The sequence below is a fragment of the Oryzias latipes genome, chromosome 11, assembly GCF_053564925.1.
Source record: "Oryzias latipes strain Hd-rR chromosome 11, Olatipes_Hd-rR_3.1".
In the NCBI taxonomy this organism is placed as follows: domain Eukaryota; kingdom Metazoa; phylum Chordata; class Actinopteri; order Beloniformes; family Adrianichthyidae; genus Oryzias; species Oryzias latipes.
In genome coordinates, this window is record NC_136247.1 from 14030261 (window position 1) to 14053090 (window position 22830).

At 38.3% G+C, this 22830-nt stretch overlaps 1 protein-coding gene across 2 annotated transcripts in view; it reads right to left on the minus strand.

The window, feature by feature from the left end:
* Positions 1 to 974: 974 nt before the first annotated feature.
* LOC101174115 (chloride channel protein 1) overlaps positions 975 to 22830 on the minus strand; it is a 31210-nt gene continuing 9354 nt past the window's right edge. Inside the window, exons 6-24 of one of the 2 annotated variants that reach the window (XR_013658868.1) lie at positions 22705 to 22782; positions 22530 to 22608; positions 21345 to 21470; positions 20705 to 20789; positions 19434 to 19535; positions 19244 to 19328; positions 16915 to 17070; positions 13578 to 13647; positions 12932 to 13042; positions 11884 to 12097; positions 11613 to 11746; positions 11411 to 11502; positions 10586 to 10678; positions 9965 to 10052; positions 8487 to 8589; positions 7574 to 7618; positions 5400 to 5504; positions 3872 to 3958; positions 975 to 2105 (exon numbers count right to left, since the gene is read on the minus strand). Coding sequence is in view for 1 of the 2 variants with exons in the window: in XM_011480979.4 (XP_011479281.3) it covers positions 1656 to 2105; positions 3872 to 3958; positions 5400 to 5504; positions 7574 to 7618; positions 8495 to 8589; positions 9965 to 10052; positions 10586 to 10678; positions 11411 to 11502; positions 11613 to 11746; positions 11884 to 12097; positions 12932 to 13042; positions 13578 to 13647; positions 16915 to 17070; positions 19244 to 19328; positions 19434 to 19535; positions 20705 to 20789; positions 21345 to 21470; positions 22530 to 22608; positions 22705 to 22782 (2295 nt within the window). In the remaining variant the exon portion in view is untranslated. The remainder of the gene's footprint in view (positions 2106 to 3871; positions 3959 to 5399; positions 5505 to 7573; positions 7619 to 8486; positions 8590 to 9964; positions 10053 to 10585; positions 10679 to 11410; positions 11503 to 11612; positions 11747 to 11883; positions 12098 to 12931; positions 13043 to 13577; positions 13648 to 16914; positions 17071 to 19243; positions 19329 to 19433; positions 19536 to 20704; positions 20790 to 21344; positions 21471 to 22529; positions 22609 to 22704; positions 22783 to 22830) is intronic. The other variant, XM_011480979.4, reaches the window with a different exon arrangement.

Consider the following 22830-nt stretch of genomic DNA (forward strand, 5'->3'; position numbering starts at 1 on the left):
AAAGTTTCCTATCATGTTTTTTTTTCAGTTTTAGAGAGTGATTTAAAACACTCAAAAATTTTTTGACCTTTTTTTGGTCCATATCTCAAGCTACACACACACACCGCCTTCGGAAAAGCGTGTTCAAGAAACCCCTTTCAATGAAAAGTGTATGTAAAGGCCGGAAATGTGCGTTTTGAGCTTCCACATTTACAATTCTCTCATTTATGCATCACTATGCCAGTTTCTACTTACAAAACCAGGTTGAACTTTGACCAATCATGGACTTGGATTGGGAGTGATGTTTGGATTTAATTTCATTTCACTGAAGTTCCAACAATTGATCATGGAGGAGAATTTAATAATTGCAGTTTATGAACAGCTAGAATTCTATGACACCAAGTCTTTTATCAGAATAGAGCTGTGAAAGAAAAAGCCTGGAGCAAGATTTGGGAGATTTGCACCACTCTGACCAAGCCCCTTCCAGTGGCGGACATGTGCCAGTATTGGGTAGCGACAGTCCAGTGTGAACACCGTAACAAAGTGCTTTTAGCATCACATGCCTGATGTGAATGTAGCATCAAAATGTTGTTCTGCCTCTCAGGCTAGCATGCACTTTATGTGGCTGAAAGCGATCAACAGTAGAAACCGTCAACTCAAGAGAAGATGATGTCCACACCGTAGACAGGCTTTTATGTAATAGATTTTTTTGTAAAGTTTTTTAGTAATGAAAATTATGGGAAATTCCACTTTATCATAAATATTGTGTTGAGTTATCATCGTAGCAACAATATCTGAGCACTTTAGAGTGTAAAAAAAGCTTTTCAAAAAAGATATTATTTTTATGGTCAAGTTTGCTAAGTACAAAAATCTCAAATTTGAAGGGACATTTTTATTCTGCCATATTGTTCACCGTTCTATGAGCTTCAAAAACCCATTTGCTAAAGTACACTTAAAACAATTGTTGGCAAACAAAAGAGCTTTGGGGAAAAACATTACACTTAACAAATAAATATATTTATTCACTCATAAAAACTACTTCACAATACATGATGTTAAAGACTTATGGCAGCACCTGAGAAACCTGGGGATGCATCCTGTTGGACAAAAATGCTCTGCATGTAGCTGCTTTCTTCATTAAGTAAAACATGATGGCATAAGCTCTGAGGATGCATTGTGGAGGTCAAAACAGCCAAACGTCACCTACCACTCCATCACTTTTCTTCTGTCTGGATGCTGACACTCAAAAGGATGATTCACCTCTGCTTCTCTACTCAGAGCAAACCCCTTCTTTAAACTTTTAATAATCAGGTATTGAAGAGAAAATATAAAGTTATAGACAACAATCTTCGTATACGAAATGTTTGAAGAACTGGGACTGAAATGGGATGAATGTCTACCTCATAAAGTCTTTGAGATGAGATGAGCTCAACTATCAGCGAGCTGATGAAGCGATTTGGTACAAAGGGAAAAATAGTAAAACCCTGAAAATGCTTAACTTAGTAAATAAACTGAAAGTAAAACAGAGCAAAAAGTTAAAAAAATAAAATAAAAAATACAACACAGATCTTTTTATAAGATGGAGATTTGAGGAGTGGACCAACTGAGTTTGGAACCTAAGAGGTATAAGAAAAGAAGAAGCAAGACGTTAAAAAAAGCCTTTCCATTATAAAAAGCTATACCATTGGCTCATCATCGCTGCCTTCATCCCCCTCGCAGAGTCCTTGTGTGACCCTCAAGGTAGAGAGGGGGAGGGAGGATGAAGGAGAGGGAGGGGGGGATGTGGAGGGAGCAGGGACTGGGGGAGGAGTTGATGAAGGAGGCACATTGAGGTTGCTCGTGAGGCTGCTGTCTTCTGAGCTGGCCCTCGCCTCCCTGTCCACCCCCTCGATCCACACCTCAGTTTCATGCTCATGGTCGAGAGGATGGTGATGGTGGCCGGTGGTTGATGCAGAGGGATTGTCAGGTACCTCTTGGAGGGAGAGAGGGGAGGTCAAGGTTGGAGAAGGAGCAGGGGAAGAGGCGGAAGGTTTGGGGACAGGCTTGTGGTTGCTGTCGCGGAAGCTGGCCAGGGGTGGGCGGAGGCGCACGCCGTAACGCGTGGAGCCTTCGATGGCCCTCTGAAGCTTTTGTGAAGGAAAGCAGGTGGGGGGAAACAAACAAACGAGGATAAGAAAGGTTAACATGCACTTTTTCTTTAAAAGCTACTTACCAAGCCTCCCTGCTGTTTCAAGGCAGGAATTTCAGACTCAAGACCTCGAGGGCCAACATCCTGCTGGTAAGAAATCCTGCTTCATCTGGTGCTGATTACCTGACTCAGGTGTTTTTAGCCAATAAGGAGCTTTAATGGCAGGTTAGTTGGAAAAGATGTAGGACACCTTGAAGACTAAAGTTTGAGACCTGCATTTTAAGGGGTTTGAACAACTACTGGACTTTAATTTGCCCTGAAACTGCAGGGATGCTATGATATCTATCAAAAAGTGCTGCTTCTGAAAGGGAAAAAACCCACAGAAGTCTGTTTTTTTTTGTATCTGGAGTTCCAACAGCTTTTTAAGTCTTCATATCAAGCTGAATATGACAATAATATTTAGTAACTAACTTTGCTGCATCGTGATCATGCAAACATTCAATAAAATATGGATGCTTGTAGGTGTTTCCTCCTTGCCGCTTGGTATCAGTGTGTTGGAGAATGTGAGTTAAAACTGAAAAACTGTCAGAATGATGCAAATGTTTATTTAGTTTTAATGCCTCCATTAAAAGTTAAATCATAAACATTTATACTCTAACCAGTTCTGATGTCACTTATAGTTTACCGAAGCCTGGAACGGCCAGATTAATTGGACTCATCTAAGAACATCACTAAAACACCTCTTGTGGTTATGTGAGGCACTGCAGCATTCAGTACTTCTGGGTTAAAGGGAACAGAATGTGGAGCTTGAACAGAACAAAGGGTGTAGGTGTTATATCTGTTGAGTTTTTATTATTATTGTGTTATGGGGGTTCTGAGCTGCTGCTTCTGTCTTTGCTGCTCCGCTTGGACTCAGAGCCGCCAGAATTGTTTAGGGACCAAGCAACTTCTCCTGTGACAAGAGTCACATTGGTTACAGCTGTCAGGAACTGGAGGTTTTTCATTGGTAGTTTATTTTTTAAATTTCAGAGATGTTTAAAAGGCCTTTTGTGCCCCTTCCCCTCTAAAATCCTGTGCACGGCCCTGCAAAATGCCATTAACTTTCATATCTGGCGCACAATAGTTATGTTTCAAAATGTCCAACATGTCTACATATTTTTAAAACTTTGGGTAAATTAGATGTTTTGTTATCTCCAAAGACGACAAAAATGTTGGTGTTTCATTGCAGATAGTCACAGAAGCACAACTATGGGGATGAGGCCTAACTAACGGACCTCACTAACTAAGGCCCAAATAAAAGAGTTTCAAAATCGGTTAAACATAGTTAATTTATGGTTTAACAAAGGTGGTAAGTAACTTTTTCACTCAGGCTGGCACCTGTTGTCTTAACAAATCAATGCAAGTATAAATATATATTTATTTTATAAAATTCCAATGGAATTTACCACTGTAATCTCTCTCTAATATTGAAGTTTTACTATCTGAATTAATCAATAATTCCAGTCAATTTCAAAAAAGATCTTTGAGGTTAATTACTTCTTCACACAAAGCCTCTCTGGCATCTAGAAAAAACTGCTCCTGATTAGTGGTTTGAGTGTTTAAGTTCAAGCGTTTAATCCTTTTATTAAATCCTTTCAAATGTGCTGAATGACATGAATATTACTTTGCTGAATTAAAGAAAGAAAATCGAAGGAAAAAGCAGTGAGTAAAAGCTGGTGGTAAAAGCTGCAGGCAGTGTTGTAAAAATCAAACTTGGTTCCTTACTTCTTTCAGGGCCACCACTCCCACCAGTTTGCCGATGCTGGTCACATAAGCGTGACTGAGTCCGAGCAGAGAGAACAGCGTGTGGGTCTGTAGAGACGCAGCAAGAGGGAGAGCTCAGCACACTTAACAGAACTTTCCTCACACTTGCACATCCATGTTTCTATTCTTTTTGCCACCTTTGAGAATTCACAGTCTCTGTGCATCTTTAAGCGTTCTGTCAAAGACAAAGGAAAATGGTCTCCTGGTGAAAAGAATACTGGAGAGTCCTTGAGTGCATTTAAATTGCAAACTATTGTACTTATAACCCAGCTGAGGTCACACTGTGGATCAGCTCTCTGTATGCATCAGCACATCCCATCTCCTCTGCCTCTTTTCCACACGGATACACAGAACACCATGAGGATTACTACCAGAACGAGTTTACAGGGATGCAAAAAAAAGAAAAGAAAAAAAGAGTGAAGGGTGTTCATATGCCTCAACATCATGAAAATATGAGGTCACTTTCAGGTTTGTCCCAATAAGATTGAGTCAAAGACGAAACACAACCGAGGAAGAAATAAGAATAAATGAGACAGTGTGCAAAAGTACCAAACATCAACAGATCTGCAGGAATGTAGAACATTTATAGGAACCTGTGAAAATAGTCTGACAAGTATATAAAAATTATAAAGAAATGTGATGACTATTCTATTGTCAACATTAAACAAGTGTTAAACAAGTATCTATTCTATACAATCTATGATTAACTTTTTAAATTTGTGAATTAAACGCAATAATGTTGTACATTATCAAGAAAAAAAGGCAATGCACGGTAAAGGTGAAAGAACACAAAAATTTACCGGTACTCAAAAAATGATCAACAAGGTTTGTTAATGAGTATGAAGAAAATCTTTGGTTTAACACTCCGTGGATCGACAGGACAAAAGAGGACATTTCTAACTTAACGAATTAGTATAATTAATAGAACAATGATTTCTGTTCTCTAGAAGAAAATCCTGAAGCAGGATGCCCTCCATCAGTCAATAAACCCAAGCTCACATCACTCTGGTTCTGCAACAGAACTTTGAGTCCACCCCTGAGTGGATGAAAAAATGAAGAATCTGGAGTGTTCTGGTGAAAGACTGGACTTAAATCTGAGATTCTGCTTAAAGCCCTCAAACAGTGAGAGTGAGAATGTATGTAGAGGTTATGTGAGTGGTTCAGAATGAAATCTGTCTTTTACGACCCCTCAAAGTCCTCTGTGTCTGATTTTAAACGACTCAAACTACATTTTTCCACAAACCTCAAAAATACAATTATGAAAACAGGATTTAAGTTGTTTTCAGTGATGGTGACACAAATGAGCTACCAGGTTAAAGGTCAAACACTTTTCATAAAAAATGTAAAGATTTGGACAGGTTTCTTTCCTAAAAAAGAAAATCTCTAAATAAAAACTGCTTTGTTACATTTATCAGGCAAAAATAAATTTAAGAAACCTTCAAAACATGAAGATGCATGAGCTTTAATGATTGTGTGGAAGCAGATGTACCTTGTGTAGCGACGTCCTCTCCACCAGCTGGAAAGGCGATGGATCGACACGTATCTCATCGATTTCGACTGGTTTGTCCATCTCTGCCTCCTCCCATGCTCTGATCTGAAGCAGCAGAGACCAAGGCCACAGAGAAGGGAACCATAATGAATCATGAAACAAATAAATCAAGCAACAACAGTTTCATAGGATGCATGTCCTGTATGGTACCTGCAGTTTGTGGTTTTAGGAAGCTGACAACAATCATCTACGACTAAGAAGATCCTTGAAAACTTAGTTTTGTCCTTAAATGTCCAGTTCCCCCCTTTGAGATTTAAGATGTCTGACACCTTTTAGCTTTTCCATTGATTTTTCCTACGAGGTCCGACTGTTGTGACAAGGACAGCAGTCTCGTGGAATTACAGACCGATGTTATGTCTTTTTGTGGGAGTGTGCTGCCTAAGGGAAGGGTAGGTAACAAAAAAGGAGTGGAAGATATTTTTGAAGGGTGCTGAAATAAAAAAAAAGTTTCAGCTAAAAGTTGCGATTAAAAAATGTTGAATTCAACCTTAAATTTTGACAACAGGGACATTTGTTTGACACCTTGATGCTGTATCTTCTCTAATAGCATTACCACTACTGATAATGAAGGTAGAATAAAGGAAAATACATTTTTTCATGAAACCCTGATGTCAACAAAGTCCAGGTTAATCTTAACTAGAGAAAAACAAAATGAGCAACGTTTAAGTCAGAAATCTAAATTGGAGTTGTTCAATGTTTGTCATTAGATGACGTGAAAATGCTTCACAATGGCTCATATTGAACTCATATAATTGGTGGTAAACTATACAAGTGGCAGGTGTGGTTGATTTAGATGCTACTGCGTACTTTTAGGGTCTAATATGGGATCTAAACCAGTTCTAGAGCAATGAACACCTCCTGCTTAGTTTAATATTTGGAAGGCACCTGAAGAAATCTGAGAAATTCAGCTTTCAGGCAGACAGCAGGCTCTATGCTCAGTGAAAACAGTGATATCTAATAGCAAAGGTGATTCGGCCGATAAAAAAGGAAAAATGTCAAGTTTGTCACAATACTACTATTGTTCATGACAGAGCAGCCCTACTCCTTCAAAGAAAACCAATAAAAGGTGATAAAAACAGTTAAGCTTTTAGTTGGGAATTGAAGGGGGCTAAAGTTGGGTCATTTATGGGTCTTAAATTACCTAAAAAACACTTCAGCGGAAGCATGAGTCCCACCTGGTACGTTTCAAAAGTGTTGCAGTGCTGTCTATTTGGCTGGTGTTGTAAAATATTTTTACTCTTTAGTCACACAAAGCAAAGCAATGTTAAGGTTTCTTTAAAGTTTTCTTGTCCTCTAACATTTTGGCTTTCAAATAAGAATTTTTACCCATAACCCAGTAAGTCAGGAACATAGATGTTCAACTGTGTCTTTGTTTTGTGTCCTAATGGGGACTGTGACCTGATGTTATGTGCATGTGTGTTTTCATATTATCATGGGGACAACAGGCCAGGACACCACCATATGGGACCTCTTGCAAAGTAGAATGTAAACATTTTTGGGCATAACAAAGTTGACGGTCAGTGTGCTCCAACTTAAGAAATATGTGTTATGGCTGCAATCAATCAATCAAGAAATACATTAACAACAAGCAGATTATTTTTAAGGTTTAAATCCCAGCATCGAAGGGGGGGGACCCAGCCTCACCACACCAAGGTGGCGATGCAGGTCCCCATATAGAGCTGCAGTGGCTGAACAGCAACCGACCCAGAATAATACTGTGTAAAAGAACAAAACATAAATACAAAAAAAAACAAATAAATAAATAAATACATAAATGTATAGATTAATTTATTAAAATTAATTCATTAAACAGCCTCATGGAATGCCTGCACAAATCTAAGAATTTAATTATCATGTCTCTGACTGATCACAAAACTCATGCCGCTACATTTCTGCCTTGAGAAAACACTGCATACAGTGATTATACTCTTTTTTTATTTTTTTATTATTTTAATTTATTATGTATGTTGTATTTGCATCTTCTTCTATGGACCGCACCTGAGTCTGATATAAAGTGAATTATTATTAATTAGAGCGGAAAGTATTTATTTATTGCAAATAAGCATAAATTCAGCAAAAATGTGAAGATGTTTTGAGGTTTGTCTTTTTCATACCTCATCTGGTGTCATGGTGTCGGAGAGGGGGGGAGAACAGGGCTCCTGGAAACAAAGAACCAAAGAGCACAAATGTACACATTTATAAAGCTTTTTCAGCATTGAGATGTTCTCTAATTTATAGAACTGAGATTGTAAATGGATTATATGGGAGAAGCAGAAAATAGAATTTTGAAGTAAAGTCTTTAAAAAAGAATAAAAAAAAGAATTGAACCTTGGCAATAAGATTCCCAGTGCATTAATTTAAGTGAGCAGGGCTATTCAATTTAAAAGTTTACAATCTAGTCTTAAAATGATGACCTGACATGTTTGAGATCAGATGGAAATTGTCCATTTAATCTTTATATATTAATAACACAGTTTTTGCATTCAATGTGAGTACAATTTTCCATAATAAAAAGAAGCTAGGAAGGAGGGACAGACTCCAAAAACGTCAATGATAATCAGATTTTTAAATTCAAGAGGCGTGGAAGGAGGGGATGTAGAAATGAAATTCTGGTTTCCCAATTTCCAAAGCTCTCGCATCTCATTCCTGCAGGTGTTTTGTTTTTCTTCACACTCACTGCTGAACTGAATAAAATAACTCTGCCTCCTCAATGCAGTTTTTAAATTTCCATATGAGAGAGGAAAAAAAATACACTCCACCCGTGGGAGTTAGTCTGAGGCAAAGGAAGCAGCTGCGTGTTTGCAAGTCCTCGTCAATCAGATGCAGTACGTATGCATGAGTGGGGAGAAAAAAGCCCTGTGCTAAAAAGTTGACAGAACAGAGCTACAATGGAATCATTTTTATAGAAAGGCGTTGCTGTATTGCAGGATTTCTTCAAAATGTGTTGATCAAAACTATAAAAAAGAAAAGGTGGATGTCAAAAAGGTTTAATCTGACACGTAGACATGCAATAAGGTCAGCACTCACACACAGACCTGTGGCTCTTTCTCCAGCCGCCTGCTGTTGGAGGTGAACAGATTATGGAGCGTTTCCCTCACAGACCGAAGAGGATTTTTCTCGGCACAGGCATCTAGAGAAGCACAGCAGGAGTTAGTAACCTCCTGCAAACATACCCTAATTGCTAGAGGGATTTTTTAGAGTCTGTCAAAAATAAAGAGACCCCTCATTGTTGCGCCCTGGAAACAATTTCTCTGGGAGGCAGTTACTTGTTGAGTGTGACAGGCTAATGATGAGTTCCACCGCAATGAAAACAGCATCTGGTTTGTTGAACAAATCCCAGCTGATGTTAGGGTTACAGAGGTATTGGCTCCGATCATTTGGCATCTGTTGGGCTCATGGAAGCAAATGTGTTTGTATTCATTTTGCAAAAGGAGAAAGAAAAGTAGTCAAAGCATTGACTTGTGAGCAGTAGCTTAAATATTGTATAATTTTTCCAAAGTTTGAATAGAAATAAGGCCTGAACACCATCTGGGATAGGACTAAATATCTAGTCATCTGTTCTTTTTTGGTGAATTATCGAGACATAGCAAGAAGCTAATTCTATAAAACCCCTTTTTAGGCAAATTGTGTAAAAAACAATCAATCTTGTGGAGAAATGCAAACTCCAAATCTTCACCAAAAGCACAATAAAACACGAAAACTGTCATCTACCTTTGCTTTGAATCACGGGAAATTGATTAATGTCTTTGCTGCTTTTTACGTATTTTTGCTAAATTTCTCCAGCTTCATACATGTCTGGTACATCAATGCCCAATAATAGTACAGCACAAATGTCAAATGCAAATTATTATCTCCAGAGAATCAGAACTTAGTTTCAATGACTCACAAGGTTTCTGGAAATTCCCACAGTTTGAAACATTTTGGAAAATCAATTGGCTACCAAAAGGTCGAGCAGCTTCTTCTCGCATGAGCAGCAAAATATCTTCTAGATGAACTTTTTTAATCCTGTTGCCCTGAAGGACTAACATATGTATTAAAATTGCTCTCTTCTGAAACCAGCCCCACATAATTCTTTGGTGAAGTGCAACATTTGTCACTTTGGGGTTTGCTTCAGACTTGGGAACAGACTGTCAGAGCTTGCTATGGTGGTAACAGACTGAATGGGTGCATCTGAAATATGGGGTTTCTTTCTACTCATGTATCCTCTTTCTCTGGGGAAGCTGGTGCAGAATGCTACATGCAAATTGTCTCATGCAGCTTATTACCACATGCTAATCTTTGAACAAAAGAATTAAAAATTTGGCAAATTAAAACAATGTGCCTATACTTAGCCTTGCTGTTAATTCCACTAGTTCGCATTAGTTAAAAATGTCGCCCCTTTTTAAGACAGATAAGGAGCTTTTCAGTGGAGCTAAATTATTCTAAATAAAAAAGTAATGCAGCTGTTGTTCTAGTTTGTTAAAAATAGGATTTTTTTTTAATCCACCAAACGGTTTGATCCTCACCTGCAGCTGATGCAGTGTGGTTTGATGAAGGCTCTTGTGGTTTTGGTGAGGTCAGAGGGCCGTTCCTCTCCTCCTGAACCAAATTATCCTGCAGTCAAAGGAAGGTGGAACATCAGCTCTGTCAGAGTTTACAGTTTTACAAATACAAGAAGAGTGAAGGCAAAGCAACCTACAAATGCCAAACATTGATGAGAACTTCTGAAGAATATTTCATTTCTATTGTAGAAAGATTGTCATAATTGGGTTAGAAGGTGTCTACTTTATAGATTTAGAAGTTTAAAGTACAGTTTGGTTTCTAAATGAAAAAATAAATGTACATTTTAAATATAAATAGATTCAAATTTCTTTTATTTGTAACTTCAGTGGCTTGTTTATACCATTTTACAACTTTCAGAAATATCGTGGGGTGTTCTGAAACAAATTGCGCACAAACACACGGTCACAGAATACTACTGGTCTGTATTTATTCCTAGTAAAATAATTTGAATTTCTATCAGTATAACAGTTTTTAACAACTGCCAGAGCAGATGGCAAATGGATCAGGACACTGAAATGATGAAAATCAATTATGACTATATTACAAAAACAAATATATTCACAAATCAAAATTTAGAGTGACACCTTCTCTTTTTCATCTTCTTCTTCCTCATCCACGAAGGCAAAGGACTCCCAGCTGTGTCTTGGACACGGATTCTGCTCCTGTAGACTGCGACCCTAAACTCCCGTCCAGAAGAAAACACACTGAAATGTAAAGAGTATTTATCATTCTGAACGGCTCATGACAGCCACCCATCACCTGTTGTGGAAAGTGTCAACTGTGCTCAGTTTGAGTGCAAACTAAAGGAAACATTGTTGAATTTCATTTAGCATTCAAAAAGAATTCAGTGTATGTTCACCCCCTTAACATATTCTTTATGTAAGTTTGCATTTAGTAAAGATTTATCAACATTGGATTACCACATTTAGCATCCATTTTTAATGCCAGTTTGGATTTTTATTAGCTAATGTAGTATTTAGCGAAAGACTAACCTTTGTTTCAATAATTGTTTTAATCTTTTTTTCCAGCTGTTCCTAACCAAACATTTAAGAATAATTTTTTTAAAGCCTTGGTCTCTTTTTATGTGTTTTTTTATTTAGGAATTTAGCTTTAAAAGAAAAAAAAAGATAATTAATTCAGCTGACTTTTACCTTTTTAGGTGATGAGGGATTTTATTCTGTTTGTTATTCCATCACCTGAAATCTTTTCAATGCAACACATTTTGTAATCTAGTTTTAGTTTAGTTTTTCTCTCTAATCATTCTCACGACATTTACTGGATACACCACATTTTTAACCATTGACCATGAGGTCTATAGTTTTAGTTTTTTAATCTAGATTAGTTTACGTGGAATAAAATATTTGAGCTCTAAGGAAAGGACTTGACAAGAAAAAGGCGAGCGTTCTCACCAGCATCAGGAGTCTCCTCTCCGGTGACAACCACCAATCACAAAGAGCCAGAAGCTCCAAGCGGTCGATGCTGCCCAGCAGGATCATGGAGTCTTGAAGGACAAATGTCAAAATTGTATTTTGCAGAGTTGTAGATATTGTAAATTAAATGTGTATCTTCATTTTTAAAAAAAGATTCACTCAATTTAGAATATTTTTTAACCTTTTGAGTCCACCAGGGGGATAGTTTTAAGTGAGGAGGAGTCCAGCAGGTGTTTGACTTCTCTGTATGTGGACTGAGAAGAAATGAACTTCACCTTTCGGACCATAATGTTCTCCACAAAGGTGTTGTACTGGCTGTGGAGGAATGCACACAAATACTGCATTAAATGAAACCATTTCTATTTTATCTAATTCTATTCCAGGACTAATGTTTTGTATGATGTATGCGTTAATCTGCCGGGACGTTTTTCCTCTGTGGCGTTCAGACCGACCTCATGTGTCCAAAGCCGAGCTCAGGCAGGTAGGGGAGCTTTTTGACCTGGATGATGGAGTCGTACAGGGAGGGCTGCAGTCCCTGGGCCACCATGTTGGCCAGGATTACCGCCACCATCATGGGGAGGATGTGCGAGATTTGACCGGTCAACTCAAAGCAGATGACAGCTGTGGACACAGTGTGAGTCACCGCTCCAGTCAGTGCTGCCGCTCCTGGAGGAGAAACAGAGGCATGGACGGTGTACAACCAACATGGGTGGAAGGTATGATAAAGGCCAGTTTAGACACTAATGTTTTAAGGCCAGGATTATGAAACTGTAAAATATAGAAAAAAGTTGAAAATACAAAAAAGAGTAAACATGTAGAGACTGAACGTCATCAAAGAGGATACACCTGAAAAACAAACACACCTTATATTCAGAGAATAAAAAGATATCAGGGGAGTAAAAGGAGGAAGAGATCAAAAGATGAAGAAGAGAAACAACCTTTGCAGGACTGCTGGATTGAGAGTGACTGAAGGCCACATTTCTGGGTCATCGGCTGAGGTGAGAAAGGTAAAACAAACCTGCGGTGGCATTTAACTGTCAGAGCAAAGCAACCTCGGATGGAAGGCAGGAGGGAGAGGAGGACCAACTGGGAGAAGGGGGGAAATTAGATGAGGAGGGGGGGAAAGAGCATGAAGGATGACTGTGGAGTTAAAGAAAAAGGACACTCGACCTCTGGCTGGTCGATTTAAGACACTGACGGTCAGGAGGGGAAGGAGAACTAACCAAGCATAGTGGGCATATTTATAATCCAGAAAAATACCTTCCAGAATAATACCTTATACTTTAATAATACCTTTGCAGTCAAAAGGGAGTACCACTTCTCATTTTTAGGTTAATTTGGGTTGGATGCTTTAAATCAAACTAAAGATGAACCATAAATGCACATTGCTCACACCTTAATAAACTCCAACACTTCTAAAATAATGAAAATCGAACCAATTAGACCAAACTTTTTTTACAGGTCCAATCCCAGATGTAGAAACAAAAACTGGAGACTAACCGATGACTGCGTACCCTCCAGGGATGATGCGGTACAGAATGTCATCAAACACAATCCCATCGGGAAACAAAGTGGCCATGATCTCCCCCACCAGCCTGCCAAACGCAGCTCCTGCAGGAAGGAAATATGGAGGAAAAAGAGAAAACCTCAAGATTTCACAGAATTTATGTCTATATCCTTGGAGGTATAGAACAATAGGTGATCTGGTTATTGGAAGATGATACAGAAATGCAAGGATTAATCTAAAAGATTACGAAAAAACAAAACAGACAAAAATACTCTGGGCAATGTATGATGTGGGATAGTTTGTCATCAAAAAGGCTGGTAAACTGAAACTATTTTATAGTGCATTTTACGACTATGAATAAAGGAAGAAATAAAGTTAGCTGCTGTAAAAAATGCAGAAACAAAGCTGGAAATTTAAACTTTGTGCTGTCAGACACCAAACGCACACCAATAGGATGTTTGTTGTTTAACCTGGAAATGTTCAAGTATTTAGTTACATCAGAATTTCAAAATAAGAGAAAAGTAATCAAATTATGATGTATAACGAACGTATCATTTAAAAAAAAAAACTGAAGCTGTTGTGCAGGAATTTATTTTTGAAATGAATTATTCTGTTTTTTGAAGAGAAGCTATTTCTCACCAAGGATGAAGACCGGCATGAAAGCCCCGGATGGGATGGGCATTGTCGTGGCAACAGCAGACATCCAGAACTAGACAGGAAAAAGGAAAAAAAAAATCTTCTTTTTAAAAATAACTATGTTTGTGACCAAAAAACCCCCACACATTCAAAACGTCAGAGTAGTTTTTCTAACCACACTTTCATTTTATGTAAAGCGCTACATTAACATTTTTGCAATTCATTTTATGATTTACACATCCTTTTTTATTATTGTCTGGCACTGAACCTTCAAAATAAAACTTCAGGGTTGCTGTCCTGAAGACAGAACTGAGCTCAGATTTCTTTTCTTTTAATCCTGAAAGTCAAAAATCAATCAGTCCCAGACACACAGCTTTAGTCAGTCCATCAGCTCCCAAATCCTCAAACAGATGGCTGATGCAGCACAAAGCAGAGATGCTGCCGAAGACTCAGAGAGAAGAAAGCAGGAAGACTGGAAGAGCTGCAGATGAAGGGATGGACAGGAAAACGAAATGTAGGAAAGTATTAACCCCTTCAGTTGTTTGTATCTTCAAACATAGTATAAAACAACTACATTAACTTTTATAGGTAATGTCAAATTAGGTTTGTATAACAAGTTAATGTCTTTACAAAAACCTGTTTATATTCCTTACATGAATGTGAAAAAGTAACCGATCCTTTTGCAAAATTGCAATCAAATCGAACTTATAATTTCTTCAAAACGGATTTAATTCGCTTTTTTTCACACCAAGACATGGTTTCTGTCAAATTTGTTAAAATATGAAATCACTGTAACAACAGACTGTCTTACAGAAAGTCAGGTCAGTGTAAAGAGTACAAATAAGAACCCAGTCACAGGCGTCCCTCACCCTAAAAGGGTTACAAAGGTATCTAAGCAGTTTTCACAGAACCACAGCAAGATTGATTCTATTCAATTACAGGAACCCTCAGGAGTAACCAAAAGGATTCCAAAAGAACACAAACCTAAGGAAGAAGCAGAACCACACAGACAGAACTGAAGTGACACAGGAGACCAGGATTCAACATGAAAGAAACTTCTGAACAAACATAGGAGGCAAATAGGGGGCCGGTTATGAAAGTAATCATACATTTTGAAAAAAAGCATCAAACTTGGCATGAATGCCCCGTAGGATCCCTTTTTTTCAGAGAAGCGTGTTATTCACAAGAAAATCTAAGTGTAAGTGCAGTGTATACAAATAAAATCAATGGGTTCACAGGTTCAGGACCTATAGTCTCGTTACAAATGGCGTTCTCTAGTAGAAAACGCTAAAGGAGAACGTTCTCTATCAGTTGAGCTGAAGATTATTTGGGCCCTGCAGCAGAACAATTATCCAAATGCAGCAGAGTTCCCCTCATCATGGATAAGCAAATGTTCTGGAGGATTTCAGTTAGAGTGAGGACCCTCAATGTGTCTGAATTTAAACATATCTCCAAAGAAGATCTAGAAGACGAATGACTAAAGATGATGACTTCTGGATTCCACTAGTTTCTGCTTCAGTGGTGCAACATATATTAATTTTTCAGCTTGTTTCAGGCACAGCATTTTTTAAAATTCTGTTTAATCTTCTTTTGTAGTCACGCAGGCGTTTATTTAAAATTTAGTTTGATATTCGAAAATTGTAAATAACTAAAACAATCCACAAACATTTCACAATGGATTAACAGAATTACATCCTAAGGAAAAGTTCAACTCTATTGGAGATTAGAGGGGAGTAGTCAGCACTCACACTTGTCACTGAGTGAGCGTCAGTCCTTTACAAGCTGGAAAAATGGTTTCTCACTACCATGCAGCGCCTGGATAAACCTGATCTGAAGCTTTGAAGCACTTTGCTTCTGAACAACAGGATTCAAGCAGATTCATCAGCAGTCCCTTCATCAAGAGGATATGTTGTTGTTTTTTTTAAATGAAATAATAAATTTAGCCTTTTCATAGAGAGTTTGCTCTTTTGGTTTAGAATAACTCCAGCCAAACTCCAGCCAAACAGACTCCAGCCAAACAGACCTTGCGTGTCCTCCTCAGGAGGACACGCAAGGTCTGTGCGTGTCCTCCTGAGGAGCAGAAGGCAGCAGAAGATGACAGGAAGGCAGATGAACGTGGTGGATAAGTTGAGTTTGAACAGAGAGCTGCGCTCCGCTTCAGAGGAATTAAAGTTTCCCGGCTGGGTGCCGCTCTGCACAACCGACGAGCTCCATGATCTAGCTGCTGCTTGACACTGAGCGAAGGGCTTTAATACGCTCCTACAAATATTTATATATACAGGCCTGTGCATTTCAACCAGAAGTTGTTTTTTTATGTGTTTGAAAGCTAAATACCCTAGAAATGCATCTCGGGATATTGGAACAACAATAATAATGATAATAATGCATCTGAAGGGGTCATGAATATCTTTTTTAAAAAGTGTATGGTTTTCCAAGACAGTCTCTGTAGAACGGCAGTAGTTCATTAAAAATTCACCTCTTAGTTGTGGGCGGGATTGTTGGTGTGGAGCAACCCCGCCCCTTTTCCCCCACCCGTTGCAACGAGCTCAGAGCTGGGAATTCGGGGCCAATCCAGTGTATTTTCTGTCACAAAACGCTCTTCTTCAAATCTTATCTCAGCAGATGACTTCTATTCTGCATAAAACGGTTTGTAGGGATGCATGTCATTTTCCACATATGCTATTTAGCTTCAAGTTATGCAGCAAATACTGTAAAAAATATTGGTTTTCAAATTTCAAAGAAAAAACAACAATGAAAAAAAAGCCCTCTGTCTCATTTTCAAACACGCATGGCAGAATTGGACGTCTGTGCATCTGCCTGAGGACTTAGGCCTTAAAAAAACCTTAAGCACCTTTTTTTTATTATGGGATGAGTGGAGGTGTCTTGTTGTCTTTAGTGTGAAACTGAAGGGATACATCAACCAGCTTGTAAGTTTTAGTGACAGTACAGCTGCAGTTTCTGCTTTTTCTTTACTTCTTTACTGTAAACAACAGCTGCTTAATGTAAACCTTTCACTGAGTTTAACAAATATTTTGCTGACTCATTTAACAAATTACGTATTTTGCAAATGTGCATTAATAAAAATCTACAACGATTAGGATTCTCCAGGTTGCGGGATTGCAAGTTTGACCTTGAAGAAGGAGAAAATGAAGACACCCACACCCACACTCACAGATGCTCCTCACCACCACATAAAATGAGTGACCTGCAACAAAAGTCCCTAATGAAGGAGATGATGACGAGAGTTCTGACGTCAACAGGAACCAGACTTCTCCACAAGAGGGAGGCGGGAGGTGGCTTGTCCTCAAACAACACCCACATTTTCTCAGCAGCCGCATACCTTCATTACAAAGAAGAGCAGCAGCACCACAAAGACGCTGACATCGGGGTGCAGCCAGGCAGCTGAGCGGCCCAAACCCACAGGCGGGGGCGACCCCCAAATCTTTGTCCATGTGAAGTTGTCAAACAGCGAGTTGATGCACTCTCTGGGCATCAGCTGGAGACAAAAACGACAGAAGGAGAAGGAGTTAAAATCTAGAAGGATGATGAGCAGTCAGTGAGAAAAGATAGTGAATGAAAATATCTATAAAAGCAATAAAAAGAAGTGATAATAATGAAGGAAAATAATGGAGTCTAATGAAGGGACAGAGGAGTAAAAGGAATAAAACTGTGTGAGTTGGGGGGGGTCAGACGACACAAAGAAGCTGAAGAAAGTGGTGAAATCTGAATCGGAATGACTCATTCTCCTTAGATGACTCACATGATGAAGCACTTAAATTATGTTGCTCCACATTTGCATAAATGTGTCTTTGCTCACGGACACTAAATGCTGTTGCTTTGGTCCAAAAGCACCATTCAGATGACTCAGCGCTGAGTCAAGATCCTTTATATTTGTGTTATGTGTGGAAACACAGAGGAGAACCAGAATTTAGTTTAACATCTGAAATTTGCACTTAAAGTCTCTAAAGCTACAGAAGTGGAACACACACATATTCTGGCTTCACTGTTGTGTGGAAAGGATCAGGATTTGAAGGTGTGAACATTTTTTTCAATGAGGCCTTGAAGCATGTTCAGACGCTACTGAATGACATATGCAGAAACGCACACACCTGGTTCTCACCTAGGGATCAATTCTGAGCATGTGCGAGACGCACGGCGAGCTCTGCGCTCTGGGTTGGTGAGCTGTTGATGCAGAGATATCTAAAATTTCACCTTGAAACTCTGCAGAGACGTCTGCAAAGCAAACTGACAGCACTTGTGAAACATCTGCTGTAGAGACGTATTTACTCAGGTCTGGTGTTTGTTTGCTTTATTCTGAAGGGAGAAGTGATTAAATAAGGACAATTTTCCATGATACCATGGAGTGAAAACGGTGTGCCTAAACAAAAAATATGGTGTTGTTTTATGATTTAGTGTCTTACAAAGAATAATTTCAAGATTAAACTATCAAGAGACAGAAAAAGTGAAAAATAAGGCTTGTGTAATTTGATACAAGTCCAAAAAATGTAAAATTGTTGGATTTTCTTTTAAATGTATATTCACTTGAGTTTAAAGCTATCAAAAACAGTTTTTGTTTTTTCTAGGCAAAAATCCCTTTCGGCCCTGCACGGTATCAACAGTATACAGTGTATAAAGTAAAGTTTTTAAAATTCACGTGCCTGCCAATTGAGAAACCCCGCCCCTAAACATGCTTGAAGTGGACACCCCCACCCCATGAATAATAAAAAAGCTTTAAACATCAAAAGGTGTTTGACAGCAGGCTGGTAACATGTTTATCTTTAGTGTGAAGTTGGAATTTTTAATAGCTTTATTTCTTCTGCAACCAGCCTCCAGTGATTCTCTGAGGAGCTGCAACACTCGGCACTTCCCGGTTTGTTTCAAGTTTAAAAGAGAGTTCGGGGGACTAGCTTTGAAACAATCACAGAAAGCCACACCCACCTCTCTCCTTCTAAGTCAAAAGCCACACCCACCTCTCTCCTTCTAAGTCAAAAGCCACACCCATCTTGTCTATTTGGGGTGGGGTGACTCCAATGAGCCTGTCTTCAGGCATTGGTGCAATTAGACTTTCAACCAAACTCTCTTTAAGGTTTGATCAGAGATTCTGCAGTTGTTGGAATCCTCTCTTCATTCTACCTTTTGTAAAAATGGAGACCAGTTCATTCATTAAACCCCTTTACAGAACTTTGTGCAAGTTTTCTCGGAAGCATTTAACTTTGAAGATGAAGATCAATCTGATACAAAGATCCACATTTGTAATAATTAGCAGCTCTTAATGTTAAAAAAAAAAACTATAGTTTGTTGCTGTTTGATACTCATTGAAGCAGCAGGTAAGCTTTGGATTTATTCTAACAAAGAAAGGTCACAGTTTGATCTTCAGTGCTCCTGTGATGTGAGGCCTGCTAGGGGAAAGCTGCAGGCTCATCTTCACCAGGTCAAAAAAAAAAGATGCCCTCAGTTTACTTTGTACTGCTTTAGTTATGCATTAAGTTCACTTATATATAATTCAGCAAATAAACTTCCCTGGCCATGCTTTTGAAGTCGTGTAAATAAGTTGTTGGCGCTGCAGACAGGTGAGCATGTGAAGCATTCTCCTGCTCTGCAGACCGCCCCAATAAAAGCTGAGAGGATTTCTGAGTGACGGGATGAGTTGGCATGATTTAAAGTCTGACCTCTCCTGCCATGAACTGTCCAAAGCCAGGTGGGAAAGTCAAAGAGGCGATGACGAGGGTCACCACCGCGGGAAATATGAGCCGGCTGGGAGGGAGAACACAGAGATGTGAGGAGTTCATTTCCTACAAACAATACATCCAAGCTCAGAATGAAAAAAAAAGACTTTTGGATTCAAAGACTCAGACTCACTGTTTGATGAGGAAGCGGGTCATGGCGTTCGGCCGTCGCATGAACAACACAACCTGTCTGTTGAGATAGACGAAAAAAGCTCCCAGAAACCCACAGGATATCCTGCAGAAAAATGGATCGTGCAAGAAAAAAAAGATAAACCTATTGCCATGTATTTGTTTGCAAAATGGCAAAAGTATATGTCAAAAGGAAGAGTGTAACAAGTCTGTTGATGCAAAACAGTAAAGGGGAAGAATAACAACTGACTTAAAAACTTAATCATTTCTGATTAACTGTATGTTTGACTTTTAAGAAGAAATGTTGTAAATTTGAGTTTAAACACGTCCAGACTTTAAGTAGAGCTATCTAGGACCTTCATTCATTTATTTGATTTATTCTGGTGAGTTTGAACCTTTGTTCTGCGGCATTACATAAGTGCTCTTGAGCTCAGCAACTGATGTCTCCTTCAAGAATTATTGGAATAAAAGACATTTTTTGCTCCATCATTCATAAGAAGTCCTCCAGGTCCTGAAGCTGTAAGGTAGCCCACACCATCACACTACCACCGCCTGTTTGACTGTTGCTTCGATGCTCTCTTTTTTAAATGATGTTTGATTGACTGCATGGTGTAACTGCACACAAACTTTCTGGTTTTGTCTCATCAATTCTCCGAACAAAATTCCTAAAGTCTTGGAGGCAATCCAGATGTTTTTGTCAAAAGTGAGACGAGTCTTTGAAGAGTAATTCTCATGGATCTCTTTCGTCTAAAAGTCTCCCTCTTAATTTGGGATCATCATCTCTAACTTTAGCAAAGTCAAAAGGGACGTGCAGTTTTTTCCAATTGGTTCTGCTTGTTTTATGTTATCCTGGATCCGTATTTTGTCTAACAGTTCTGGGTCTGACATATCTGAGTCAGATATCATATCTGAGTCCAGAATTGCACTTTACAGAATAAAAAGTTAATCAGGTTAGATTTTTTCCTCTCTAATCATAAACTCAGTTATGTACTCAAATTATATTTTGACACATAACTGATTGTTGGCACATTTCTTCAGGCATTTTAAGCAAAAATAAAAAATAAAAAAAACATCGAAAGGCATGCTTTTGCATAGCAGAAAATGACTTTTTTTTCAAAAAAATCACACTAATACCTGAAAAAGTAAATAGAAGAAAACGTCTAATTTGATTTTGAATTTAAATGCTGAAGCTCTGCCACACTTAGACACATCATTAGGCATTCACTGAAGCCATTTTCCTCTGTGAAAAATGGCTTCAATGGATCAATAACTCACCCAATAATAGCAAATGCTGGAAGCTCCTGCAGGTCAAAGGGAAAATCCATACGAAAATTGGTCCTAAACAGAGCTGTGATGGTGACTGCCGTAAAAAGAAAAAAGAAAGGCCCAAAAAATTTTGATAATAAAATCGAGTATTTTACAATCAGAATAACTCTCATAACTATTAATTACTCCCCAGCAACCTACTCCTTTTTGATTTTTTTAAGGAACTTAAATTTCTGCTTCAGAAATCTGAGATTTTTGGACAAAAGTTTGTTTTTGGAAACTGGAGTAAGGGTGCCCCCTAGTGGATATATTTATATATTTTTACTAATTAGAATATAAAAAGCATCTGGTTCTCTTTTATAATACTTTCTTATAATGACACAAACTATCTTTAAGTTATAGTTGAAAAAACACTAACAACATTATCTGAAGTAAAGTCACATAGAAAACATAAGAGCCTGGTACAATAAAGTCAATGACAGTTTGGTCTGGTTTTAATATAATTTCATAATTTCTGAAGCCAAACCCATTGTATCAGTTGTCCTGTTAGATTTTAAGATGAAATGTTGATTTCCATCAGTAGATCTTATTAAATATTGAAAAACAACCCAAACAAACAAACAAACAAAAAAAACATGACAATCTGGACCTGCATCTTTGTTGAACACAGACAGCACTCTGAAAATGAAGGCGCTGAACGTAGCGGCAAAGTATCCTCTCCAATAGTTCCTCACTGCAAAGTATGTGGATGTTACCTCAATACTGAAGAGCACGCCTGCAAATAAATAAAGATGAAAAGTCAGAAAGTGGCCTCAAACAAAACAGTTCTGATACACTTTGTTTGGCTAATCACAAAATAAGGTAGATAAACCCACCATTCTTTCAAATGACCAACACAAAAATTACTATTGCTGATGAAAACTTTAGTTAAAACTACTGCTAAGAAACTTTTATATATAGTTTTATATTTTCAGGAAATTCCACAGAAAAGAATATTTACTGATGCCCTACTGGATCCTGTTGGACCTCCTGTGGATCGTCTTAGTCTGAAACCATTGCTTTTGTCACTCAATCCTTTTTTAATAGAAACACAGTTTCTACTCATATATTTTGTTTGTTTGAAAGGCATGTTCACCTGTTCTAAAGAGGAGCTCCTCCTGTTTCTTATAAGATATCACTTATGACACAAAATGTATTTTGGTGAGAAATCTACCAACCAACCTTTTGTGTGTACCTACATGTTTTTAGGCCTACTACCATTTTTGCTTTATTTTGTCAATACTGTCTTAGTATCGTGCTGACATTTTGTTTTGACTAATCTTGTGACTCTGTTCTTATCTAATAAATCCCCAATAGATGAAATCAATTAATGAAAAAAATAGTTGACTTTTCGACCAAAAATAAAACAATCTCCAGCATTGTTTTTTTATTATTGATTAATTTTCTGGCTGTTGCTTTTGTACGTCTCTCTGTTTAAATAATGTAGAACTTAAAAAATGTGCAGAATGGCTTTTCCTCATCAACTGCCTGTCGCTGGACTCCTGAGCTGTGAAATAAGACAATAAATACAAAGATTGTGATTATTCTCTATTTGCCTTTATATTTATTTCACTGAAACTTGTCAAAATTAAAGTGAACTTAATAAGACCAAAGATGTTTTGCAGCCAGCGTCTTTTTTTTCAGTTTCAAACTGTAAAGGTCAAACTTAAGCTTGTAAGATGCTCCCAAGGGGCGTTTGAGGAACTGCAACTATATGGTTTTTCCTTCTTCAAGATCTTAATGCACAGACACTCCTAGCATACATGGATTTCACCAGAATGGACACCATGTTTACCTCCAAGCGGAGTACCAAAGCAGCAGCCCACCCCAACAGCACAGCCCACCGTCAGGATGTCTGTGTAACAGTATGGGTTCTACTGATCCAAAGAGAGAGAGGGGGGAGATTAAGGGGTCAACCAGAGGTCATCAAAGACAAGATGGGATTTAAGTAAATGTTGCCCTCAGCTCACCTGATAAACCCCTGAAAAGAAGGACATAAAGCGGCTAAGAACAGCTGCACAGATGCTGGCTATGTGGACAAAAGGACCCTGAGAGAGAAGAACATTTCATTCAAATAAACAACAAGAAGAGAAGAG